The sequence below is a fragment of the Gracilinanus agilis genome, chromosome 5 (genome assembly GCF_016433145.1).
Source record: "Gracilinanus agilis isolate LMUSP501 chromosome 5, AgileGrace, whole genome shotgun sequence".
NCBI lineage: Eukaryota > Metazoa > Chordata > Mammalia > Didelphimorphia > Didelphidae > Gracilinanus > Gracilinanus agilis.
The window spans coordinates 256725221-256751099 of NC_058134.1; the positions used below are offsets into that span (position 1 = coordinate 256725221).

Below are 25879 nucleotides of genomic sequence, written 5' to 3' on the forward strand. Positions count from 1 at the left end.
TTTCCCTGGAATACAGAGATTCATCTGTGTGAGAGCTACCAGTCAAAGATCCACCGGTCTAAGGTAATCTCAATGGTTTGTCACCTTGGACTCTGGGTTACCTAGGAAGCCAACCGCAGGTTTCTTATCCTTATCCTTCTTTAAGAAAATTTGAGTTATTAGATTAGTTATTATATGGGGTTATTAGATAGTCAGTTAGTGTTTGGGGTTTAAGTAAGAGCAGGGAGTGGATAGGTAAGAAATCTCTGGCAAGGTGCATAGAAGTTGGGTGGAGGTTAGATTTGTGGTTTTAGGACCCTTCCTGACCTTTCCCTTTACCTAAATTAAAAAAATAAACTTAGTTTCAAAAAAAGCCCAAGGGTTTTGTGCTTTGCTGGTCCTGGGGAGGTCTCTAGGTGGGTGTTTCTCATCTCCATCCATCTAGGCCTTTCCCAAACAATTTGGAGGTAGTCATTTACTTCACCTTGACTTGAATAATTCCAATAAATTTAAGGTAAAATATATAATTCTGATTTAGGTTATTAAAAGAAAGAATTTTTTCATTTAAAAGATCTATCAACCTCTTTTCTTTTAGTAACTATATTTCAATACAATTGCTTTGCTCCATGATCCTGTATGTTTATTTTGGGCATTAAAAGCCATTTTTATTAGAAGGAAACTATTATCTTACTTTCCCTGACATCTCCCAAGTTCCACTTTTTGTAACCTGTATCTTTATCAATTTACACCTTCCCTCTGTGATCATCTTCAGTCTATGCTGTGTATATCTTGTTTGTTCATAATTGTTGCATGCTGTCGCTACCACTAGACTACGAGCACCTTGAGAGCAAGAACTCTTTTTTTTTCTTTGCATCCCCATTGTTTAGTACTGTAATAAATTAAATTAAAATTATTAAATATAATATTAATTAAAAATATTGTGGTCTCCATTTATAAAATTAACTCTCAAGTCAGGAGTCTGTTAGTAGCTCTTAACAATTAAGTTTTTTTTTTTTAATAAAAATGGAGATATAGAAAAAAAGGGAAATGTAGGAAAGGGACAGAAAATTTCATCTAGATAAATATCTAAGCTGAATCAGGAAGCCCGCCAAACTCCCTCAAAAAACCTTCCAGCTCACAGCAGGCACCAGAGCCCCTACTCAAGACCATCTTCCACCCCAGAACCAACCGAGAGAGAGAGCTCCCTTCATGCACCACCCCTTTTTACCTCTGTCCCCCTCTATCACAGAGTGCCCAAGTAAAATGGGATGCAGTCACAAACTTAGGGAGTGGTTACTATCTACACAGTACAATACCTGGCACATAGTTAAGTGCTAATAAATGCTTTTCCACTGACTTACTGACTAGACTGAAAGGTGTAATCTGTGACTTTTTTTTATTTAAAGAGTTAAGGACCCCAGACTTACAGTTTTCACTGACTACTCATTCTCACCTGCCTCGTCTTCATGCCTCACTTGGTGAATTCATTAGTTCTGATAGGTTTAAACATCATCTCTATGATGATTGCTCTCAGTCCTAATCTCTCTCACAAGTTCTAACTTCGTTTTACTATATGTATTCTACATTTCCAACTAGATGTCATTTAGGAATCTCAAACTCGCCATGTTGAAATAATTTACTGTGTTCCCCTCTCTTCCCTCAAAAACAAACACAGAAAAACCCTTCACTCCTTCTAAACTTCCCCATTTAAGTCAAGCACAGCTATCTTTTCAGTTACTTATTTTCAACGATTCCCTCTCAATTTATATATCCAATTTGATATATAATCATTTTTTTCTCCTCTATCAACACCTCTTACATACAACTCTTTTCCTCCACTCAGATGGCTATCACTACTCTTCAGGCCCTCATAACTTCCCATTGGACTATTACTATGTGGTCCTAATTGTTCCCCTTGTCTTGAGTGTGTCTCTACTACAATCCAGCCCCTACACAGCCACTAACATGATTTTTTTTTGTATATGCATATGTGTGACTTAGTTATTCTCCGCCTCAATAAACTAGTGGTTTTCTGTGACTTAACAAGATTATTCGTAAATTCCTATGTTTGTCATCTACATCTCTTCAGAACATGGTCCCATCCTACCTTTCCAATCTTAAACCATATACTCTACCAATCCAGTTCTTCTACAACTCAGCTAAATTTCATTATCTGCTCACTCCAAACTCTATGCCCTTGCGTTGGCTTTCCCCCCATCCCTACATATGTCCCTACATCACTGTTGCCTCTTGGGATCTTTCCTTTTCTCCAAGTCTTGACTCAAATCTCACCTTTTAGAGTTATCTTTTTCTCAATCTCCTCTAGCTGTGAATACCTTTTTTTTTTTTTTCCCCCTCCTCAACCCTCTGTTTTGAATATGTTCTCAGTTAGTGTGAACAATGAATCTCAGGAAGTGGTCCTGTTATTTGTCTTTCCCTTTTTTATTTCATTTCTAATGTCATATTTCTAGGGAAATACTAATGCATTTTCTTATGATTGTAGATTCCTAATCTACCTTTCGATATGGCTCCTTAGAGAAATAGCTAAGTTAAATCTGCTATGCAGAGATCAATTTTTTTAATCAAGTCATTTCAAAGTTAGACACTTCGATCAATTTTATAGTGTTATCAAATAATTGTAATAACAAACTTTAAAAGAAAAAATTAAAGATATATCTATATCTAGAAATATATTTCTCTGACAAATTACTTTTTTTAAAGGATATTTTATTGAATTAATTGTGGTTTTAAAATTTAAATGTATATATGTATTTAAAAGTATATATGGGGGCAGCTGGGTAGCTCAGTGGATTGAGAACCAGGCCTGGAGACGGGAGGTCCTAGGTTCAAATCCGGCCTCAGCCACTTCCCAGCTGTGTGACCCTGGGCAAGTCACTTGACTCCCATTGCCCACCCTTACCAATCTTCCACCTATAAGTCAATACACAGAAGTTAAAGGGTTTAAAATAAAAAAAAAAGTATATATGTTTTATTTAAATGTATATTTTAACGTAAAATTTAATGTATAATTTAAATGTATATATATTTTATTGAATTAATTGTGGGTTTAAAATTTAAATGTATATATGTATTTAATTTAAATGTATATGTGTTTTATTTAAATGTATTTAAATGTAAAATTTAATGTATAATTTAAATGTATATATATTTTTATTGAATTGTGTGTTTAAAATTTAAATATATATAGTATTTAATTTAAATGTATATATCTTTTATTTAAATGTATATTTTAGTGTAAAATTTAAGATATAATTTAAATGTATATATTTTAGTGAATTAATTGTGGCTTTAAAATTAAATGTATACATGTATTTAAATGTATATATTTAAACATATACACATATCTCTTTATATTAGAGTTTATATAGAATATGCAAACACATATTTCTTGGTGTTTGTGGTAAGAGTTGTACCTATTTTGTGTAAGATGAGCTAGTTTCTTTTAATGGGGGAACAAATGTCATCTCAGCATCATTGTTGGTTTGGCTTCCTTGGAGACTGAGGCATGAAAGGTCCATCCTACGGGTAATGATGCTCGCTGACTTCATTGTTGTGGTGAATGAGGATGGGGAGTAGAGAATCTGTTTTATCTAAATTATCTTTTAACTCAACTAATTTAGAATTGTATCATTTTAGCTTTTGTTATTAGTAAAGTCATTTTTACCGTATGATCTTAAGTTATTAGGATTGGTACAAATTTGTAGCATATTCACGATTTATACCCATTTTAAAGCTGGGCACTTCATCAATAATGTAGATGCTTCTTTAACGACTGCATTTATTCTGTTTCTCATTATATAGACACCAGACTTTGTTTTCAATAAATAATTCCACTTTAATGGCAAAGTAATAATTTAGACAGATACAGTGCGCACATTTGCCAGAAGGAAAAGGAAAAAAAAATATATATGCAAGCTGGTTTACAAGCTAGAGAAACAAGAAACCAATAGAAAATACATCATCCAGTTAAGTCCGATGCCACCAAATACTTATCATCCGGGCTTTACAAAGACTACAAAACTTTTCAGATGATTTATTTCACTGTTTCTGTCTATTTACATGATATGTTACATCAAAAATGTACAAAATATAAAATGTATACAGACAAATGTTTCACAAACAAATTTCATTTTGTAAACTAGGTGGACTCACTGAGATGTATTGCAGGAGGTTCTGTCTAATGTTGTTCATGGTTCATTTGGGTTCCTCAGAAATGGCAGGGAAAGATATTCCGATTTTCGGCTCCACTCGTGTCTCCTACAAGGGCGATTAGTCACTTAGCCAATGTTACACCACAGAACCAACCTAACCTTCGGGGGCCCCCCAAATCCAGGCTTGGAAATTCTACCAGCACAAACCAAACTCCATTGTGATTTCTATTGGGACCAGAGCACCACAAAGGGACCGAGAGACTTAGTGAACACACTGAAAACTGCAGAGATGTCTTGGTCTTGGGCTCGAGAGCAGCTGACCTCTGGGTGGACACAGAGAGTAGCACCGATTGTACATCCTGAAGGTAACACTTTTTTTTTTTTATTTTTGAGTGGGATTTAGTCTACTTCTACGTCTTTACGTGAGCCCTTGGGTTGTGTTTGAAACGAGTCATTTCTTACAGCCAGAACTTTTGCTCGTGAATCCCATCGAGTTTTTCATGCCATCTGTTTGTAGCCTGCCATGCCAGATGCCCTCTTAAAACCGCTAAAAATTCTGAAAAACGTATCGGCTTCCTATACGGATTGGAAACACGCTCACGCGGGCACTGAGAACTCCTGCATAGTCATACCAACTGTAAATGTAGGACAAACACACCAGAGAAGGACGGCTTTTGGGGTCTGCATTCGGTACTGATTTGCACCGTACGGGAAATCTCGGCGAGTGAAACATCTCGACACCAACAGGATAAAATACAATTTGTGTGAGTGTGTGTTGGTTGGATTTGTGCAAGGCCTTTTCTATTTACAATACCCACCCAGTAGACTGTGCAAAACTAACCCTCCTTTACAATATAAACTCTCCCTCTTCCACAGTGGATGTCACTGCTTCCATGTGATTTAATGCTGCTTTTTTTTTCTCCTGTACAACAATAGCGATCAAAACACCATGCTTCAAATTAGAAGGAAAAAAAGAAAAAAGGGAGGGAAGGATAAGGAAAAAAAAGAGAGAGATAGAGAGAGAAAGAGAGAAAGAGAGGGAAAAAAAAGCCAAAGGATTGTGCTCATGCTGCATCAAATGCTTCCAGCTCTGCTGGAGAGGAATTTCAAAATATTAAGCCTTCTAAAAAAGCTCCATCCTCTGGAACTGGACGGATCTTCGCTACCTCCCTCAGCTTGTAAATGATGGTCAAAGTGGGCTGTTTAGGTATTCCTTGACTGTGTCCAAGGATAGACAAATCAATCTTTTCACAGGACAAAAATACCGACCTTTCTCCTATCCATTTCTTTTAAAAAGCATGATGTACAGATATGAGGCTGCTGTGTGAACCGACGTGTCTTGTTGGTAAAATGAAAAGACAGTGTGAGTTACCAATGGTTTAGGGGTTAAACCAACTGTAAAACTGTTGTAGAAATTGGGTTTAAGGCAGTGAGACAGCACCATAGGAAATATTCCTTCGTCCACTGAAAAGACTCAAGCGAATGAAGCCCTAACTGAGCCTTTTGTCAGTGTTCCCTAATAACTGGTAGAAAACTCTTGTTGGGGTTGGGGAGTGGGCAGGTGGTTAAAAAAGACCACTGTGATAAAAACAACCTTATAAAAACGGTGACTTGCACACTAAAAAGTGGGTGGAGTACATCACTGTGGAAATGGCAGTTAGGAATTAACTTGGCACTTATCCAACATATCACAGTAGTGTTTCCTGGTGGTTGCACAATGCCTTTTGTGCTTATTGAGTACAGAGCCTCTGTCATCCATTTTGGAATGGGCAGTAGCACAACACGAACACTACCGGAGTCATGTGACCAGTGCCACGTGGCACAGCGGAGGTAAGGAGAGAATTGGATCTGGAAAACGTGGGCCCTGCATGATGGATGCAGCACCTCAGAGTCAAAATAATAATAATAATAATAATAATAATAATAATAATAATAATAATAATAAAATAAAACATCCTCCTTCCAATAGGAGAAAGGCCAAGAAGGAAGTGGAAAACACAATAAAACAGAGGGAAATAATAAAAAAAAGGGCTTTTTACTGTAAACTTTTAAAGAGAAAATTAATATTCCAGTTTGGCTAACCCATGTGCAATCTGCTTGGTGGCCCTTCACATTGGGCCTGTTCCAGTTAAGTAATGGAGCCCCGCTCGTGTGGCTCCATCGAGACAGAAATGCCTTGAAAGAAAAACGAATTCAAGCTTTCCATTTCAACTGAGCATCGTAACTTTTCTGACTGAAATATGCTGCCTCTTTCTTAGCATACAGCTCTTGGTCAGGGACCTTCGACTGGCTACTCAAACGCTGGCAGTGGCTGAGTGGAAATAGATTGTGTTCTCTAAGCTCAATCCTATGTCTGTCTAACTCGATACCCTTTAGAGAGTGGATTCAAGGGAGGAGTCTAAAATGTCGTCATGGTGGCCGGTGCTATCGCTGTCACAGCTTTGCGTGCTGGAGTAATTGGCGGCTTCTTGGAGCTTCATTAGCATATTCATCTGAAAAAGAAGGAAAGTAGCATTTAGCTAGCTGGCTCCGTTAAAAGGAAATCTATTTTATATTTTATATTATTATATAAAAATTATTGTAGATGGGCTTGAATATTATATATTCATACATACATATAAATAAGTATATGTTTATATATGCTTGAATATTATATATTTAAGTATATATGCTTAAATATTATATATTCACATATACATATAAATAAGTATATATACTTGAATATTATATTCATATATACATATAAATAAGTGTATATATATGCTTGAATATTGTATATTCATATATACATATAAATTAGTATATATATGCTTGAATATTATCTATTTATCTATACATATAAATAAGTATATATGGTTAAATATTATATATTCATATATAAGTATAACTATATGCTTGGATATTATATATTCATACATAAATATAAATAAGTATGTATATATATGCTTGAATATTATATATTCATATATAAATAAGTATAAATATATGCTTGGATATTATATATTCATACATACATATAAATATGTATATATGTGCTTGAATAGTATCTATTTAGCTATACATATAAATAAGTATATATGCTTGAATATTATATATTCATATATAAATAAGTATAAATATATACTTGGATATTATATATTCATACATACATATAAATAAGTATGTATATATGTGCTTGAATAGTATCTATTTAACTATACATATAAATGAGTATATATGCTTGAATATTATATATTCATATATAAATAAGTATAAATATATGGTTTGATATTATATATTCATACATACATATAATATATGCTTGGAAATATATATTTAAGTATATATGTTTGAATATTATATGTTCATATATACATATAATATATGCTTGAATATTATATATTTAAGTATATATGCTTGAATATTACATATTCATCTATACATATAAATAAGTATATATGCTTGAATATTATATATTCATATACATATAAATATATGCTTGAATATTATCTATTTATCTATACATATAAAGAAGTATATATGCTTGAATATTATATCCATATATACCTATAAATAAGGATATGTATAATCGAATATTATCTATTCATCTATACATATAAATAAGTATATATGTCTGAATATATATTATATATAATATACATATTATATATATATAAACATATGCTTGAATATCATATTCATATATACCATTAAATAAGGATATGTATAATCAAATATTATCTATTCATTTCTACATATAAATAAGTATATACGCCTGAATAGTATATATTCATCTATACATATAAACATATGCTTGAATATCATATTCATATATACCATTAAATAAGGATATGTATAATCAAATATTATCTATTCATTTCTACATATAAATAAGTATATACGCCTGAATAGTATATATTCATCTATACATATAAACATATGCTTGAATATCATATTCATATATACCATTAAATAAGGATATGTATGCTCGAATATTATCTATTTATCTATACATAAAATATGTAGAGGTGAATAGATGGATGGGGACCTTTGTGTCCATTAGGCACATTCTCTTCCTATCCAAGTGAAAGGGGAAAAGAGTTTTAGAGTCTCTCTTTGCTCCTGGTTTCCCTGCTGTTTCTCTCAACTATGACTTTGAAAAACTGAGGAGCCATAAGGCTCTAATCGGGCTGCAGGATAAGTCTTTTATTCAATGTTGTGAATGTCTGCTCCTCCAGCAGGGAGATTGGAAAGGAAACTGTATCACAGCTGGACATCTGGGCCTGTGGTTGGAGAGGATGCCAAGCATCCAAGCTTTTTGGCTGAGGGAAGCAGAAACCATTGAATGGCAACAGAAAGTCGTGAGTGTTCCTCCACACGTACGCGCTCACACACACAAACACACAAGCCCTCGAGAGAAGGAGGGGGCACAGTGGAAGGAAGCCAGCTGCTCCATACAAACACACCATCTGCTGATCGGGAGCCGACCTCAGGACGAGGTGACTGAATCGAGTCGATGTTTGGTAAGTACTAGAAATGGGAAGAGGAAAAGGGAAGATGCTCCGGGTATTTTGTTCAAATTGTTGACTCTGTGGCTCAAGCAGGATTGATATGTCAATGAAAACAAAAACCACTTTCTGGAACAACATCAGCTGCTTTGAGTTTTCCAGCATTCAATACCCTTAAGGGCTGGGGTAATGTTTGTTCCAGTCCAAGAGAAGTCCATATAAGCCTTCATGGGGAAAGTGGCTTTAATCCTTTATGTACTGAAAAATGCTCCTAAATGGCTTGGATTTTAAGGAGAGCTATAAGTTACCTGTTGACAGGAGGACTGTAAAATATTGCTTAAAAGTTGATCTAATCCAAGAAATTTGTGGATAGACTCTTTATGCTTTGTATACAAACTCTCCAGAGTAAAATGAATGAAAATGGCAAAACCTGGCTCTCTAGTGACTCAAGCACTGGCAGCTGCTGAATGGAAATACATTTTGTCTTTTTGCTAAGCAAAATCCTCTATCTTCCTAACTTTGTATCCTCTGGAGAGTTGACTCACTAGACAAATCTGAAATATCATCAGGTGCTATCATTGTCACAGATTTGTGCACTGGAGTAATTGGTTGCTTTTTGGAGCTTCCTTAAAAAGCAGGGTGTTAAGGAGTTGCAAGCAAGCCCAGAGAAGGTGTTAACAAAGAGATGAGGGAACTCCAGCACACAAAAGAAGAGGAGAGGATCAGAGATTTAAAGTCCAAAGCCCTAAACATAGACATAATCTTGAAGAACAGAGTTAATCTCTTACACTGGGTAGAGTAAAACAGTCATTGGAATCAGGATTGTATGGAGTGAAAGTCTCTGTATTATTCTCAATGTATTTTAAGAACACTATCCCTATAGAGCAGTGATTCCCAAAGTGGGTGCCACCACCCCCTGGTGGGTGCTGCAGCAATCAAGGGAGGCAGCGATGGCCACAGGTGCATTTATCTTTCCTTTTAATTGCTATTAAAATAAAAAAAATTATTTCCAGGGGGCTAAGTAATATTTTTTCTGGAAAGGGAGCATGGGAGTTTGGGAACCACTGTTGTAGAGGTTAGATTTAAATCATTAGCCTAATTGGATACAACTTCACTCTCCCTTTAACCTTCCACCTCCCAGTCTTTCACTAGAGCTTTAATAGGTGCAAATTTGAGAACTGACTTGAATCTTTGGGCATTGCCTTTGGGTCTCTGACTTGGGAGCAATGTCCCCATCCATTTCATGACAGCACCCATGTTGAACATGACAGCAGTCAAAATGGTAGCCAATTGACTCAGATGTAGAAATGGCTTGAAAGAAATTGGCCTTGAATGAAAGAACAAAGGTCTTAGAACCTGGTAATTCAATCAATTCAAAAAGCAAAAAAGCAGCACTTGTGAAGCCACGATGAATCAAATAGCCTGGGAGAAAATGGATACCAAAGAAGTTATCAGTCACAATTAGAATGCCACCCACCAATAATACAAGTATTTATTAAGCACATAGAGTGTATAGAGAACCTTCTGAGGTACTGGCCTATATAAGAAGTATAAGTGAGATACAGTCCCTGATCTCACAGTCCTATTTGAATATCATATGAACTTTGGCATCAGACTATGTCACAATATCATAGATTTAGAGCTAGAAAGGTTCACAGGGTCCATTTAGTTCAACTCCTTTAGGAAACTAAGATCCACCGAAATTAAGTGAGTTACCCAAGGTCACACAAGTAATAAGACTCCAAAGTAAGATTTGAACCTAAGTCTCTTAACTCTAGAACCAATATGGATCCAGAAACTGTAAAGAGGAAAACATCCAATATAAGAATTGCACATATTTTGGCTAAAGGAAAAGAATCAGTTTAGAAACCCTTCATTCAAGACCTGACTCTTTTATATACTGGCTCTACAATCTTGGAGAAGTCACTTGACCTATCAGTGTTCGAGCCATTTCTACATCTGAGTCAATCGGGCTGCCATTTTGACTGCTGTCATGTTCAACTTGGGTGCTTATAAACCAGTGATTCCCAAAGTGGGCGCTACTGCCCCCTGGTGGGTGCTGCAGCAATTAAGGGAGGCAGTGATGGCCACAGGTGCATTTATCTTTCCTATTAATTTCTATTAAAATAAAAAAAATTAATTTCCAGGGGGCTAAGTAATATTTTTTTCTGGAAAGGGGGCGGTGGGCCAAAAAAGTTTGGGAACCACTGATCTAAACCAACTGGATAAGAGATAATTCATGATGGACTGGATTGTTTTTACCTGGACAGGAGGTTGTAACCTAGTTGGAGAAAATGCATACTTTCAAAACCAATATGTTTTATTGTTATTATGATTATTATTAAAACAAGATAAGGTTTTATATGTCAAAAGTAAAAATAACAACTAAAAAAATTCTTAGTTTTGTTGCCATTAAGAATAGCTTTATAAACCTTTTATTACTTCCTTTTCTCTGTTTGAGGAGGAAATAGTCTCACAAAATATTTGTTTCATTATTTGTTTTGTAAATCTGCTAAGCACTTCATTCTCAAAATACAGTAAGTTGGTGGCTGTCTTAGTGCATCATACCTAATAATTTTGTTTTTACCTATTTATAGAAAGTAATTTGCTCAAAAAAATAATAACAAATGCTTTTTTCCCAGTAATAAGAAACACTTAAAATGTATTAGGGAGTAATGATTTGGACTTTTATGGCTTTCCATTCAAAAGACTTTGAAGTACTCTACAGATAATGAAACTAATTAAGCCATATACTATGGAAGGAGACAAGGAAAAAAAAGGATTGATTTGCCTTCACTTCTGTGTCAATCTTAACTCTTTCAAATAGCAGACTATATTGGCCTCCTCAATTCCATCTTTGAGCCAGATTTAGGAACAACATCTGCTATTTCTGCAAGTATTTAATTAACTTCCACATTTCTGAAGTCTTCCTTCAAAAATAAATAATTTGGTTTTCTATGAATTAATGAGGAAATTGATTTAATTTATAGTTTTGCTTTAATGTGGTCACTAATAACTTATTTTTTACATTCTTTTGGTAATAGAGACCACAGTTTCTGAACATATCTTTATGCTGGGAATAGATAATTAAAAAGATAAAAGAGTAGAAGGAATTTGGGATTTAGAATCAGCAGAAGAGTTCAAATCCAAATTTTCCCAATGAGTACAGGAATTAGCAATCCCTCTTATTTAAATCTCTTTCCCTTTCTGGGACTCTCTTTTCTCAGCTGTAAAAAGTTATATTATCTCCAAGATCCCCTAAATATACACGCAACTACAAGTACTATAACCATGAATCTTCTTACTGTTGATAATGAAATATTCATTTCTCACCAAAGGATCTCCCTCTGTCTCCGTCTGTGGAATGTGCTTGGAGGTTGTCCCTTCCTTTGCAGATGTACAACCTTCATAACCGACATCTTCTGGTCTCAACTGAAGTAAGGCTGGGCTTTCTTGTTGCAGTGAGGCAGAGCTCCATGGGTATGTGTCAAGTACCCATTTGGTGGGATCTTCCCATGGTGCTCGTTTACCATACATCTAGAAGAAGGAAGTAAATAAAATAAAATAAAATTTAAAAAATACAATATTCAAGTCAATATATATTTATTAAGCAATTACTATGTGCAAGGCACAGTACCAGGGTTATGAAGGCAATCATGAATCAGCAACTTCCCTCAATAAGCATGCTTTCCACAGTTATTTGATGTATTATTTTTTAATCTTAGATTTTCATTTTATTGGACAAGCAGCTACATGGAGTGGTGGATTGAGTGTCTGGCCTAGAGTCAATAAGACTCAAGTTCAAATTTGGCCTCACATACTTACTATCTGTGTGGCTTTAGGCAAGTCACTTAACCATGTTTGCCTCAGTTTACTCGTCTATAAAAAGAGCTAGAAAAGAAAATTTCAAACAACTTTAGTATCTTTGCCAAGAAAACCTCAAATGGGGTCATGAAGAGTTGGACAGGACTGAAAAATAACTGAAGAACAAAATTAAAAAAAAATTTTTTTTACAGTGAAGAAAATGGAACCAAGACCAATCAAAGAACTAACATTAGACTGAAAGACCTGCCAAAATACAATGTGTTTCCAGATTTTCATTTCAGGCAATCTGGTTTAATTGTAAGGAAAAACTGTCCATTAATTCAATTTATACTTCCTAAATTTAAAGCTGACAATAAGAAGACAAAAGCATCAGTTATCTAGAGTTAAGGGGGTTGTGCTATAAGCTAAGCACGATTCTCTAAATTTCTCCAGGTATACAGTATAATCTAAAATGAATATATCCAATAGAAATAGTGACAAAGTAGAGGATGGTATAGCGAGGATATTTTGTTGTTCCTCCTTCAATTTTTAAAAATTTATTTAAAAAAATTTTCTTCCCATGGTTACATGATGATTCTTGTCTCCTTCCCATATTCTCTCCCCCCTCCCAGAGTTGGCAAGCAGTTTCACTGGGTTGTACGTATATTATCACTCAAATCCTATTTCCATATTATTCATTTAAACAAGTGATAAATCACATGTTTTCTTCTGCTTTTCTCCTTCCACAGTTTTTTCTCTTGATGTGGAGAGCGTTCTTTTTCATAAGTCCCTCAGTGTTGTTCTGGATTCCTCCTTCATTTTTGAAGAGGATCAATAGCATCATGGGGTGATGTCTTGAGTTGTATGTGAATTGGACTTAAGGGAAGCAGAGTTGCACAAAGTCATTAACCTCACTCTCTATTCCAGTCATTGAAGTTCAGTGGCAAGATAAAGGTGGAACAACTGTTGATCATCTGGGAGAAAGTGGATGACTATACCATTTTTGATATCTGACTAAGCTCTAAGTGCTCCACTATGAATATGTGTACCTTGATGGAAATTGAGACAATTGAAGAGAATAAACTGAAGGTGCTGCTAGGTGGCTCAGTAAATTGAGAGCCAAGCCTATAGAAGAGAGATCCTGGATTCAAATCTGGTCTCACTCTTCTTCCTTGGAAACAAAGCTTAGTATTGATTCTAAGACAGAATGTAAAGATTTAAAAAGAAAGAGCTCTGCTAATCAATGGAGAGTGCTTTGGATATCAAAATGTGGTAGTAGAGACCAGTTGGACAAATGGAGAAAATAGATAATACCAACTACAAAACTGACCTATAACTAGGATATAACAGTGATGCTAAGACGTTAACTAGTTGAACAACCACAAGGAATCTCTCTTTTGCTAAATCCTAATGATCTGTGAGGGTCTCCAAATATTTTTCTTTCACTCCTCTCTATCCCCAATACTTTATTTACCCATATTTATAATCTTACTCACAATCACAAGATTCTCAATCACAAAACCAATGTTTAAAAATCTCACATATATGTTATGTTATGAAATAGATCAAATCAAAACAGGAAAATAAGAGAGACACATGGGGAAAGGCTTAGTATTGAATAAGAAAATCACATAAATGGAAAAGAAAGACAATATACCACATCATTAGGAAAAAGTGAGAAATAAAATCTAAACTAAAAATTCAATAGTAAAGGAAAAGGATAAGAAATATCTTATTTCAGACTCATTCAGGACAACGAGATGGCTCACTTATCTTTGTTAGTCAATATGATCCCCATTTATTTATTGGGTAAGGAAACAGTAAATAAAATAAAGGACTTTAATTCCTTTTCTAAGGGAGTTACTGAGTTGTGACATACCTGAAGACCTTCTCTCACTGCCTCTAGAAGATATGGTATCAAGGAATAGTTCCAGAGATCAGTAAACCACACCCTGGCTCCCTCTACATCCATAGGACAAGAGAGGAAAAGACGAGGACCTGTGACAAAACAAAAACCCAGTTTAGTTCTTATGATTTCTAAGATATATAATCAGTTTCATGTAAAATAGAAACATACTTTTAAAAAATTCTTTAAGCCCTATTTTCTGTAATTTAACAAATTTCTGAGTTGAGTGAAATAACTCTTTAGAAAAACTTGATTAAAGCATTTTTAGAAAAGTATTATAATGAACTTAATTTAATTTCTTCCTCAAGTTCACTCATTCCTCATCTAAATCCTACAATAGACTCTGTGATTACCTTAGTGTTTTCAGACAATACACGGAAATGGACTTTTTATGATGAACATTTGAAATATATAATTGGCCATGGAATAATAACAACAAACTCAATTTAGATTAAAAAAAGTTTTCTTATATACAATTTTCTCATAAAAAACTTCTTTTAAAAAAAATACAGACATGTTTGTTGATAGATTGTGCCCCTACATGATTCATTTAACATTATTAAGCCTAGTTTCTTTATTTATTAAGTGGAGATAGTTCCTTCATCAAAAGGAAGCATTTTATTGTGGATAATATTGGTATTAATAAGACCTATCTTGAAGTCATGTCTCTGATACAAAATATCTAGGTAACCTTGAGCAAATCACTGAACTTCTTTCACCATCTATTTCACCCTCCACCTCAAAAGTCTCTTTTGAGGATCAAATTAGCTTGTGAATACAATATCTATATATTATATCTTTGCTATCCTATTTCTTTTTTTAAAATAAATATCTGCATGTATATTTTTTTCTTCCATTAGATTTTGGGCTCCTTAAGAACATAGACTGTTTTTTGTCTCCCTCCCCATCTTCTCTGCCCTCTCTGTTTCTCTCACTTTCTCTCCAAATTTCTAATGGTTAGCAGAGTGCCTGGCACAGAATAGTGCTTAATGTTCATTGATTGGAAAGATATGCAAACATTAAAGTACTATATACATCTCAGTTAATAATAATAAATAATAATAATAACTTCTGTGTTCTCAAACAGCTCTTTAAATTTTCTAACTTGCAGAAGAGTAGTCCATCTTCATGGGTTCAATATTTAGAGTTCCTCAAACTAATCAATTCACTTGTCTGCACCCAAAATGTAACAAAAAACAACAAAATAGCTAACCTTCCTAAAAGAGTTGTGAAGAAAGCCCCTTTAAAAATGTTGAAGTGCTCCCTAAATATGAGTTAGTAATAATAATGTTAGTACTATCTAATAATACCAGGTGTCTGACATTTGGATATTTGTGACATTAAACTTAGTTTTAAAAAACCTTCTGAGAACATTGGTAAATTTATATTTTCATGAACATCATCAAAGCCAGAATTTTTTGTACAAAATGCTCCCTTATCACTGTTGTAGCTGAGAAAAGGGTGAGATTTCAGGAAAAATGTCAACTAGACTGTTTGGAGTCTTCTACCATGATTAGTTTGGCTCAGTCTCTTGTTTATCCAATCTGCCCATCTTTACCAAGTACATTGAGTTCCTTGAGAAAGGCATATGCAGTTTTGGCACTCACCAATGGTCACATCGGAAGAACTGTGTGTTTCCAAAAAGCTATTCAGATGATGCCATGTTTTAGGAATCCAATCTATAATTTTGATGAGGTCACTGTTGCGCATATTTCTCTCTATTTCAGTCTCGATCAATTTCCTCCGCAGGTATCTACCCAGAAAGCCTTTTACTGGTTCTGTGTGGTTAGCACAGAGTACCCACCTGCACAAAGGAATGCTTCATCTCAGAAATTATTATATAAACTAATATTTATTAAAAAACATTTCCCCCTCAAATGCAAAGTGCTGATTTCTCTGCTCAAGATAATATTCAAAATATCAGAAATTCAGCTAGATGACCAGATTTTGGTTTTTTGATCTCAGAGAAAGTTTATATTCTTCAGAATATAGTTAATACAGCATGCTTGCCATCTCACCACTGAAAAAAATTCTGATGAAAAATCAAATCAATTGGAAATTAGAGCTGGAACTTATACTCTTCAAGGGTAAAGTGAAAACACTATATTTTAGACTTAAGAATCAACAACAAGGAAGGATTTTTAAGAAAACAAACACTGCCACATAAAAGGAGAAGAGTTGTACATAGTGTATGCTTGAAGAAACATATTTGGAAGAAATGAAAATTACTTTTATAGCACAGTTCACCACTGTGGAAGGACTGGCTAAATAGAAAGGGTGGAAGGGAGAAAGAAAAAAAAAACATTTACCTGAAATTGTGATGCAATTCTAGATTTGGAGATGATGAAACTCCCTGATTCATTGTTCCAATAATATAGGGACTGAAAGTGGAAAAAGGAAAGGAAAGAAAAAAACATGAGTTTGAAGGAACCAATGTAAAAAAGATTAATTAAACATTTCTTCCTTAATCATACTTTTAAAACATGTCAAGTTCCAAAGTTGCAAGGAGCACTAGCTTAGCAATCAGGAGACATAGATCCTATATGATATCTTGGATAAGTCATATAATTTTTTAGACTTGAGTTTCCTTATCTATGAAGTAAAATTTTTGGACTTCAGCATTAGGTGAAATAACTCAGACTGTACACCTGTGTGACCTGTTAACTAAGAATAGATTTCATATTTTTAAATACAACAAAAGCTTTATTTAAAAATGTAAAGAAAACATTTTAGCATTCAGCTATAAAAAACAGGCTATGGGGAAAGAAAGAAAATAGGTAGTGGGCCAGATTTGTCCTAGGGGTCATGTATAGATTGTCATCCCCTGGACTAGATAATTTCTAAGAATCTTGCCATTTTAGAGCATTGTGAACAAATATTCCCCTAGTGATTTTTGTTTGTTCATCCCCCTCGCCCCCGCCACCCTTAGAAGGTACTAAAATAAAGTATGGTGAATATTCCCTGCTCAATCTTCATTTCATCTTGCTCTGTCTAGAATACTTTAATTTCTGAAAAGTGGCAATTCCTTTGGGCAATGAACCAAATGGCATTATCAAAGGATGTTCCCATTGCTTTTATTTAAATAGGCGTGCTACAATGAAGCTTAAGTGGTTTTTATAAGCTTTGATTCTTCTCTTAGTTTCATACTCATTCCATCTGGTTTATGTGGGTTGATCTATTCAGATGCATTTTTCTTTTTCCTCTGTGTGGTCAGACTGACCTGTATCATTGTAACATCTAGTATAGACCCTTTCATTATTGGTTTCAGATCATTCCCCTGTTACTGCTGAATGACTGCTGAAACTAACAGTAAAGAATCTCAGATATGAAAAGCCCCACAAAATGCCAGATATCCGACTAAGAATTCCCTCTAAGACATGACCAATAAATGGTCATCTGGCTTTCTCTTGAAGACCTCCAATGAGTAGAAACCTATGGATTCTTTAGGCAATCCTTTCCACCACTGACCAGCCTAATTGTTAGTGAATTACTTTTAATTTACCTCTGACTTTTAACTATTATTCCTATTTCTGCTTAGGTCAAACAGAATGAAACAAACTCCTCTGAAAATAACATAAGTAACATAAATAAAATAACATTCACTTTTCCCACCTTAAGGGGTCTTTTATTCAGGGTAAACATAACCACTCAAGCTATAAATTGGAGAGAAGAGTCCAACATAATTGCTAGATGGTGTCTCTTCATCTAGGAGATCTTTACATGGATGAAATCACAGCATTATATCTAGTCCTAAATAGAAGTGAATTGAATATTTCAACCAATATTCAGAAGTTATGAAGTCAACCATTTGATTGCCTTCCTTTGGATTTCTTCCAATTATCAATATTTATCCTAAAATGTAGTACACAGAACTGATATGTTAGGTATAGTGTGACTAGAGCAAAGAACATCAAGACTCTTTAGTCCTAGACATCATGCTTCTCTTAATTCAACCTAACATTAAATTAAAATAGCTCTGTGGAATCAAGTTGGGCATTAGAAAGCATCATTTACATATTCTGAAATCATAATGTAATGTTACTATTAGTTTATGAAACTAATGATACCATGAGATGAAAAGGTTATGAACCACATGATCCATACTTTCAACACTTATTTATCCTACTGTGTCATTAAAAAAAATCACATACCATTTGTTATACTTGCAGTTGAGGAAACCATTGAAGATGTCACTTAAAGAGCCAATATGGTGGAGATTATCAAGAATAATTACTACAGGTAGGTCTGCACCATTATTATCAGCACTGCATTGTTCAGCCAGGTTAGCTAGGTACTGTTGCAATTCCTTTGAAAAACAAAAATCAAATATAACTGAAAAAACAAGAATGCACATTTGGTTATACCAACGACATATATTTGCCCTGGGAACAACCCCTTATTGAATGAATAGAGGAAGCTGCAGAAATAGATACGAAGTAAGAAAGAAGAGGGAGGGGTAGAAAAATGAATGGGAGAAAGAGAGAATAGGAGCATGTCAGTAGTGTGTATTTTCAGCATTCTACATGAGTGACAGCTACAAAAGTGGGAGTGAAAAGCATATTTCTGTCACTTCTCCCCAAAAGGAAAAGCTAAAAAGGATCTTGGATCTAAGCCTTTGTGATACAACATGCATAATGAGTCTTGTTATTGGAATATACTATCTAAGTAGAAACAGATAGTATTAAAATTTTTTCATAAACAAGTGTTTTGGTTAATATTCTTAAAAAAAATAATGACTCCAAAATGTTATCCCCAAGTGAATTATCAACTTATTCTTGAAATAGTTTTCACTCAAAGTAGTTTAACATGTAGGATGCATATAAAACTTTAGCCTTTGGGAACAGGGATAAATGTGGTATCTTTCCCTTCACTTTCCCTGTTTTATTAAGGTAGGGTTCAATGGAAATTCTGTAATTTTAAATAGAAAGCAAAATGCTAAAAAAGAGGAGGAGATTTACAATTAGAATTTCTCATCACTTAGGATGGTTGTTATTTTGTAAAGGTATGATCCCTAAGTAGCTTATACTCTAAATATGATAAACACTTTTGCTAATTGACTGCTCTCACAGAAGTGTAGACCAGGGAATGCAATTAGGTTACTGAGAGTCACCCTAATCAGTAACTGCATTTACATATAATTTGCATATTTACAATGACATTGTTGATTTGCAAATTATGCTGAAGATGGGGGAGGTTGGAGTCCTTTCATCCTAATTTTCTTTTTTTATTATTATTATTTTAAAATTTTTTCATGCTTCCATGCTTCATGTTTTCCCCTTCTCTTCATAACTCCCCAATCCAGGATCTGGCAAGCAATTTCACTGGGATATATATATATATATATATATATATATATATTCACATATGTGTGTATATATGTATATCATCATTAGAACTTATTTCCATATTACTCATCTTTGTAAAAGAGTAATCCTTTAAAACCAAAACCCCAAATCACATTCCTATAAACAAGTGATAAATCACATATTTTCTTCTGGATTCCTACCACCACAATTCTTTCTCTTGATGTGGATAGCATAAGTCACACAGAATTGTCCTAGACTATGATCTTAATTTTCAGCAACCAAGTGTACATATAGCCCATTCATCTATTTCTGTCTGCAATGCTCTACCAAAGAAAAAAAGAAAGTGTCAGGGAATAAACTAGCAGTATCTACAACATTCATTTCATAGACAATGCTTGTAGGGAATTTCAAGTTCTTTAATCCAGATTTTAAGATAGCTTACAATCTAAATAATGGTATATTAATGGTTCTAAAAGATAGAAAAATTAGTGTTCCAAGCTCTGAATAAGATAGATTTTGGTTAACACACACAAAACTTCCTTACTTTGTCTTACATATCTTACATATTTATGAAAATGAGTTCATAAATTAGAAAGCTTAATTTGATTTAAAAGTTAAAAATGAAGCTTATGCTTTAAACTAAAATGACAAATAGGTGAACTTAACTTCCTGTCTTTGTTGAGAAATATTTGAATATTGGCATATTAAAAGAACTTGACTCCTGAACATTTGGAGGGGTGGTATTGTTGATCAAAGAAAAAAAAAAAAAGATTGGAGGAAAGTAGATGTAGACTTCATTTGGTAGATCAAACCATTGTTGCCAGTCACATATTTTAACAAATTAAATGGAGTAGTAGGCCTGTATTTAGGAAGATCTGGGTTCTTATTCCATTTCTGATCCTTGACTGTGTAACTTTGGGGAAGTCACTTAAATCTCTTCTACCTCAAGCAACTTTAGTTATGACTTAGCACCACAGCCTTTGGTATTGATGACTACTTAAGATGAGGTCTCCCAATCAAGAGTTTTCTAAGATGAAGAAGCCATAGTTATTTTGTGCATATGTAGTAGAACTATAGCTATCAATTCCTATTAACTAGTTTATTTTTAACATTAAGGAAAACTGAGTCATCCATTTCAAAATCTAAACTATTAATCTCTCCTTTCCACATTCTCGTTTTCCAAGTGGTTCCAGTTTATCATTTGTTCTTCCATAAATCCAACAATTTCTTCTTAGCCTACTATATAAAATGCCACAAATTCTACTTTTCAATCAAAATATTCTGGCTGGTGGCTTGAAGGTAGGCTTAAAGGGAAGAAAGATGGAATGTGAAATCCAAAGGTACTCAAGGCTTAAAAGGATTTTTTTTCCCTTTTCCTCTTATTTACTTTTTGTTTGAATCTTTTTGAGTAAGTGAAGTGCTTTTTAGCTTTGTCTCCTGTGTGTTATCTACAGCATAGCAAAGAACATTTCAGGAATTAAACAGAATATGTGGTTTTTCTGAGAGCAGAGAATTGTATTTTGTAAATCACTTTGGATTAGTGATTCCCCTACACTTCACACCTATCCTTAGCACAAAACCAATTCCCAGGAATAAAGATTGGTCCTTTCACCAGTTGGAATTTACCCATGTTGGCAATAAAGCTCATACATATCATATGGCAATGGCATGAAGAGAAAGCAACAAATTCTGGCAAGCTCTATTTTCAGGTCTTCTTTTGTATTGGTCTCTCAACCAGCTTAATGCTGGTTTCTCCCTATTATAGCACTGTAGAGTCTAATTCACTACTATATAAACATTGAATTATTTTTCATTTTGAGGTAATAGAAACTACTTTAGTCAAATAACAGCACAGATCTTTCTCCAGTGAAGATAGAGGAAATAGAATCTTTGGAAATATTGAATCAAAAAATATGTTAATGTGCAAAAAGGAAAATAATATTTATATGATTATAACTATGGGAATCCTTGATGAGTGAATTTGTTTAAGTTAATAGGGGAAAAAACCATTTTCATAGGGAACTTAACTTTAGCTATTGCATTTCAATTTGTAAACCTCTTTATCAGTCTTCAATGTACCTAAGTTTTTTTTCTTTTCTTAAAATTAACTTTCATCTCAAGAGTGTCATGAGAAAAATCTTAGAAGAAATTTAATTTTATACAATTTCAGATATTAGAACTGGAAGGGATAATAGAAGGTATCATGTCAAATGCATTAAATAACTGAAAAAAACTGAGTTTAGGGAGATCCAGAGACCTATTCAAGGTCACAAAAGTAGTTAGAAAGAATAGAATTTCAAGGGATTGTGCATTTATAGAGTTCCTTATATATGTCAGACACTACACTATGTAATTTTTACAATTTTATCTCACTTAATCTTTACAATAACTCTGGGTCAAAAGTGCAATATTATCCCCTTTTTTGTAGTTGAAGAAACTGATGCCAAAAGAGATCAATGACTTGGCCAGTATCACAAAGACTTGATTTGTACTTGGGTCTTTCTGACTCTAGGTCCAGTCCTCTATCCTGAGACATACTCCTTTTTAATGAAAAAGCAAATAATCTGGTCAGTACTCTCACTAATCTATTCTAGTCTGGCAAGTCTGAAACTATATATATATATATATATATATATATATATATATATATATATATTTTTTTTTTTTTTTACTTTTCCCAAAGAGAAAATAAATAGTTAAAAAAAATGTTTAGCATCAGCGCTAGGCCAAAACTGAAGAAAGTACAAAACATAGTCATAGTAAACAGTCTTTTCTACTTCTGAGGAAAAAAGGAAGGAAGGAAGGAAAGAAAAGAGGGAGGGAAGGAGGAAGAAATGGAAAGAAGAGGGAAGGAAGAGTCAATAGATGCTTTTATGTGAAGATATGTTGATTAGGAAGAGGTAAAGAACCTAGAGGAGGAGTTAAATATAGAAAAGTAATAAGAAATTGTCAAAATTCAGCATAGAATATGGAGTCAAATATCCTGGCTTTATATATTTGTCAATAAAACTCCAGCTGATTCCACCAAAGTTAGAATACTGCCAACTGTGAAGAAAATACGTAGAATCTGTGCGACAGATGTGTTTAGCTGTGAGGGACCCCAATGTTCTTTGTACATTACTAAATGAAAATTGGCGAGTGATCTTTCCATCTGAATTGGTAAAGTGCAATATTACAAAGACCAATAACAGAGTTCAAATGAATTTCTTCTAAAGACTCACTTTGTAGTTTCTTCTGAAGTTTCCAATCATCATCTCTTTGATGAATACTTAGGAGTCTACTCAGAGCAAAGGTACTTGCTGTAGACATTCTTTTCCCCTCACACCTCCTCCCAACTCCCAAAAAATAAATTTGAATTAACAAGTCAGTGAGCTACAGAATTATGTACAGATTTTTAGATAAACTCTTTAGATGCCCCCAGGTTAATTAGCCTATCTAATTCTAATTCTAGTTCTAATACTTAAAGGGATTCAATGAAATTCACATTCACTTACTGAGACCAGGAAAAAAATTCAGAAATTGGGATGAGCTTATATAATCTAGTTCCTTTAATATACCAACCTACCAATGCTCTAACACCTATCAACAAATATGATCAATAGTTGATCTAAATGACTTCATTTAGGCTGACATAAAATTGTATTTACTTAATATATTTTCTTCTTAGAATGTTTTGTATCAAGCCAAATGCAAAGAACAGAAACAAATCTGATTTGTCTAATTCTAGTCTGTTTCTCCTGAAGCCATTTGACATGGGTAGTATTGAAGTCCTTTCACATAATGGTCCTGGAGGACTTGGTTCTAGTTTCCCTCCCCTATCCCCACCAAGAAAAAAAAATCAATGGCCTTAAGGATTTGAAGAAATGGAATGAATTTTAGACATTTTTCTGGGTTGCCAGTAGGACTGTGGATGCCGAGGTATCAGTCAAGATTTCCTAGGGCTAATTTTAGCAAAAGTAGATCTCTAAGGAACCCTTAGGCTAGGTTGTTATAGAATTTAATTCAAGAAATTCAGGTGAGCATGAACCAGTTTTGGAAATTGATTGAGTCAAATACCATTATTCAAGGCTTAGCTGACTGTCAGTATCCATCTTTGTTGTGTGTGTGTGTGTGTGTGTGTGTGTGTGTGTGTGTGTGTGTGTGTGTATAATTCTNTGTGTGTGTGTGTGTGTGTGTGTGTGTGTGTGTGTGTGTGTGTGTGTGTGTGTATAATTCTAAAAGTTTAATTTCACTGATAATTAATGAAGATATTTTATTTATATTTATCTAATAATTTTCCTATTTTTATTCATTAGAAGTGTAGTTTATTATGTCCCCTATGTGTACAAACTTACATCTATGTATACATTTACTATTTAATATGTGCTTTTTATTAATGTTTGTATACAACATATATGTGTCTGAATATATATATACACATGCTCACACATACACAAACATTTACTATTTAAGAATTCAGAGATCAATATTGTAGAAGGAAATTCTAGAAAAAGAATAGAAAAGCTAGACTTTACTTAAGATCCTCTAACGGAGTGTGGGAAAATCTATAAGTTTCTGAATAACTCCATAATACATGTCCCAATATTATAGAGTCATAAAATCTTTAATCATGATGCAGAGCATTTAAGGAAGAGTGAATCTACATGTAAGAGATTAAAATATTTTGACTCTCTAGTCACTTACCTTACTTGATTTGTGGTCCACATTAAACACAGCAATAGCATCTTCAGTTTTTTTCCTGCCAGATTTGGTTATTATATATTCAGCAAGTTTGTTAGCTAAATATGTCTTTCCAGTGCCACTTGGTCCTGATAGGATAATTCTGTGATGCTCCATCAGCAAGTTAAAGTACCTTTGGGTAATTGGTTTTGGGATTAATGTATCAAAAACAAAGCTGTCCAAACTGTTTTCTTCTACCCCTGAAGGAAGACACAAAAGAAAACAGAATGCTTCATTCTTTTATGGTTCAGTATAAACTCAAGGTCAACACATGATTTCTACCATATTAGCACTTTGCCAATGGCAAGAATGTGATTCCTAATAGCCATTGCAAAATTCTTGATATTTTTGCCACAGAAACACTCCTTGTCATTTTCAGGCAATGACCATAAAGCATGGGGAACAAACAAATGAAAAAAAAAAAAAAAAGCAATGTCTTTGCTCTTCCTTCAGCTCTCCCTCTGTGACTCTAATTTTATAATCAATCATACATTCTGGATCTTACAAGGTTGTATATAAATAAATAACTCCCTGTCATTCTTATTGCTTCCTAGTCAACAAAATTTAGGACCAAAAAAGATTTCAGAGATGCCCTAGTCAAATCCCATTATCTCACTGAAGAGGAAAATGAGGATCAAGAAATATTATTGGAGGAGCTTAATGTCATGCAGTTATTCAAAAAGCAGAGCCAGAATTTGAAAAGGTATACTCAGGCTCTGAATCCACTATTCTTCCCAAAGGCAATACTGTCTTTTCTGTTTTATCTCAATTTCCTTTGGTCCTTTCCTCAAATCCAAGTACCCATCCAACTTTCCTAAGAATGAGGTCTTTAGACCCAATTTTTGTTATTGTCATTCATGACCCCATTTGGGGCTATCTTCACAAAAAATAAGGATAATAAAGCACCTACCCTCCCAGGGTAATTGTTTCCAAAGGAATGAGATAAATATTTATGAAAAATACAGTGCTTAATAGGTTCTAGCACATAGTAGGTATTTTCTAAATATAATTATTACACTGATCAAAGATCCTGACATTTAGGTCTTAATTGCTACCATAAGGCACTTCATTGCACATTATATATTTTAAAATTTATAATGTGCAGGTCCTGTTGTCTATGAGAAAAAAAAGGGTTATGATAGAAGGTACACAAACCTTTAGAAACCAAAATAAAGTGCAGATACTAGAGGAAAAAAGAGTAATTTTAAATTTTAGATTGTGATCTATATATTGGTCTTAGTTTTCTCATCTGTAAGAGGAGTTTAAACAATGACCTTTGAGACCCATTCCTGAATATGATCCAATAACTCAGTTTCTTTAAATTCAAGTTCTTTAATTGAACATTTGAGGCATCTAATCATTTCACTTTCAGCTTCACCTATCTATCCCTAATAACTTTCTTGTAATGGGATTTTAATACCTTTAAATGTAATAATTTTTATAACTAATAGTTTTTTAAAGGGTTTTAAAAATAAGGTAAAAATGAAGGTGAATTAGGGTAATATT

At 33.9% G+C, this 25879-nt stretch overlaps 1 protein-coding gene across 1 annotated transcript in view; it reads right to left on the reverse strand.

Annotated features, from left to right (window-relative positions):
- Positions 1-6523: 6523 nt before the first annotated feature.
- The window catches only part of NAV3 (neuron navigator 3), a 454139-nt gene continuing 434783 nt past the window's right edge, over positions 6524-25879 (reverse strand). The window contains exons 33-39 of the mRNA XM_044679183.1: positions 24338-24573; positions 18500-18654; positions 16658-16729; positions 15956-16152; positions 14322-14440; positions 11972-12175; positions 6524-6643 (exon numbers count right to left, since the gene is read on the reverse strand). Coding sequence (XP_044535118.1) covers positions 6524-6643; positions 11972-12175; positions 14322-14440; positions 15956-16152; positions 16658-16729; positions 18500-18654; positions 24338-24573 — 1103 coding nt within the window. The remainder of the gene's footprint in view (positions 6644-11971; positions 12176-14321; positions 14441-15955; positions 16153-16657; positions 16730-18499; positions 18655-24337; positions 24574-25879) is intronic.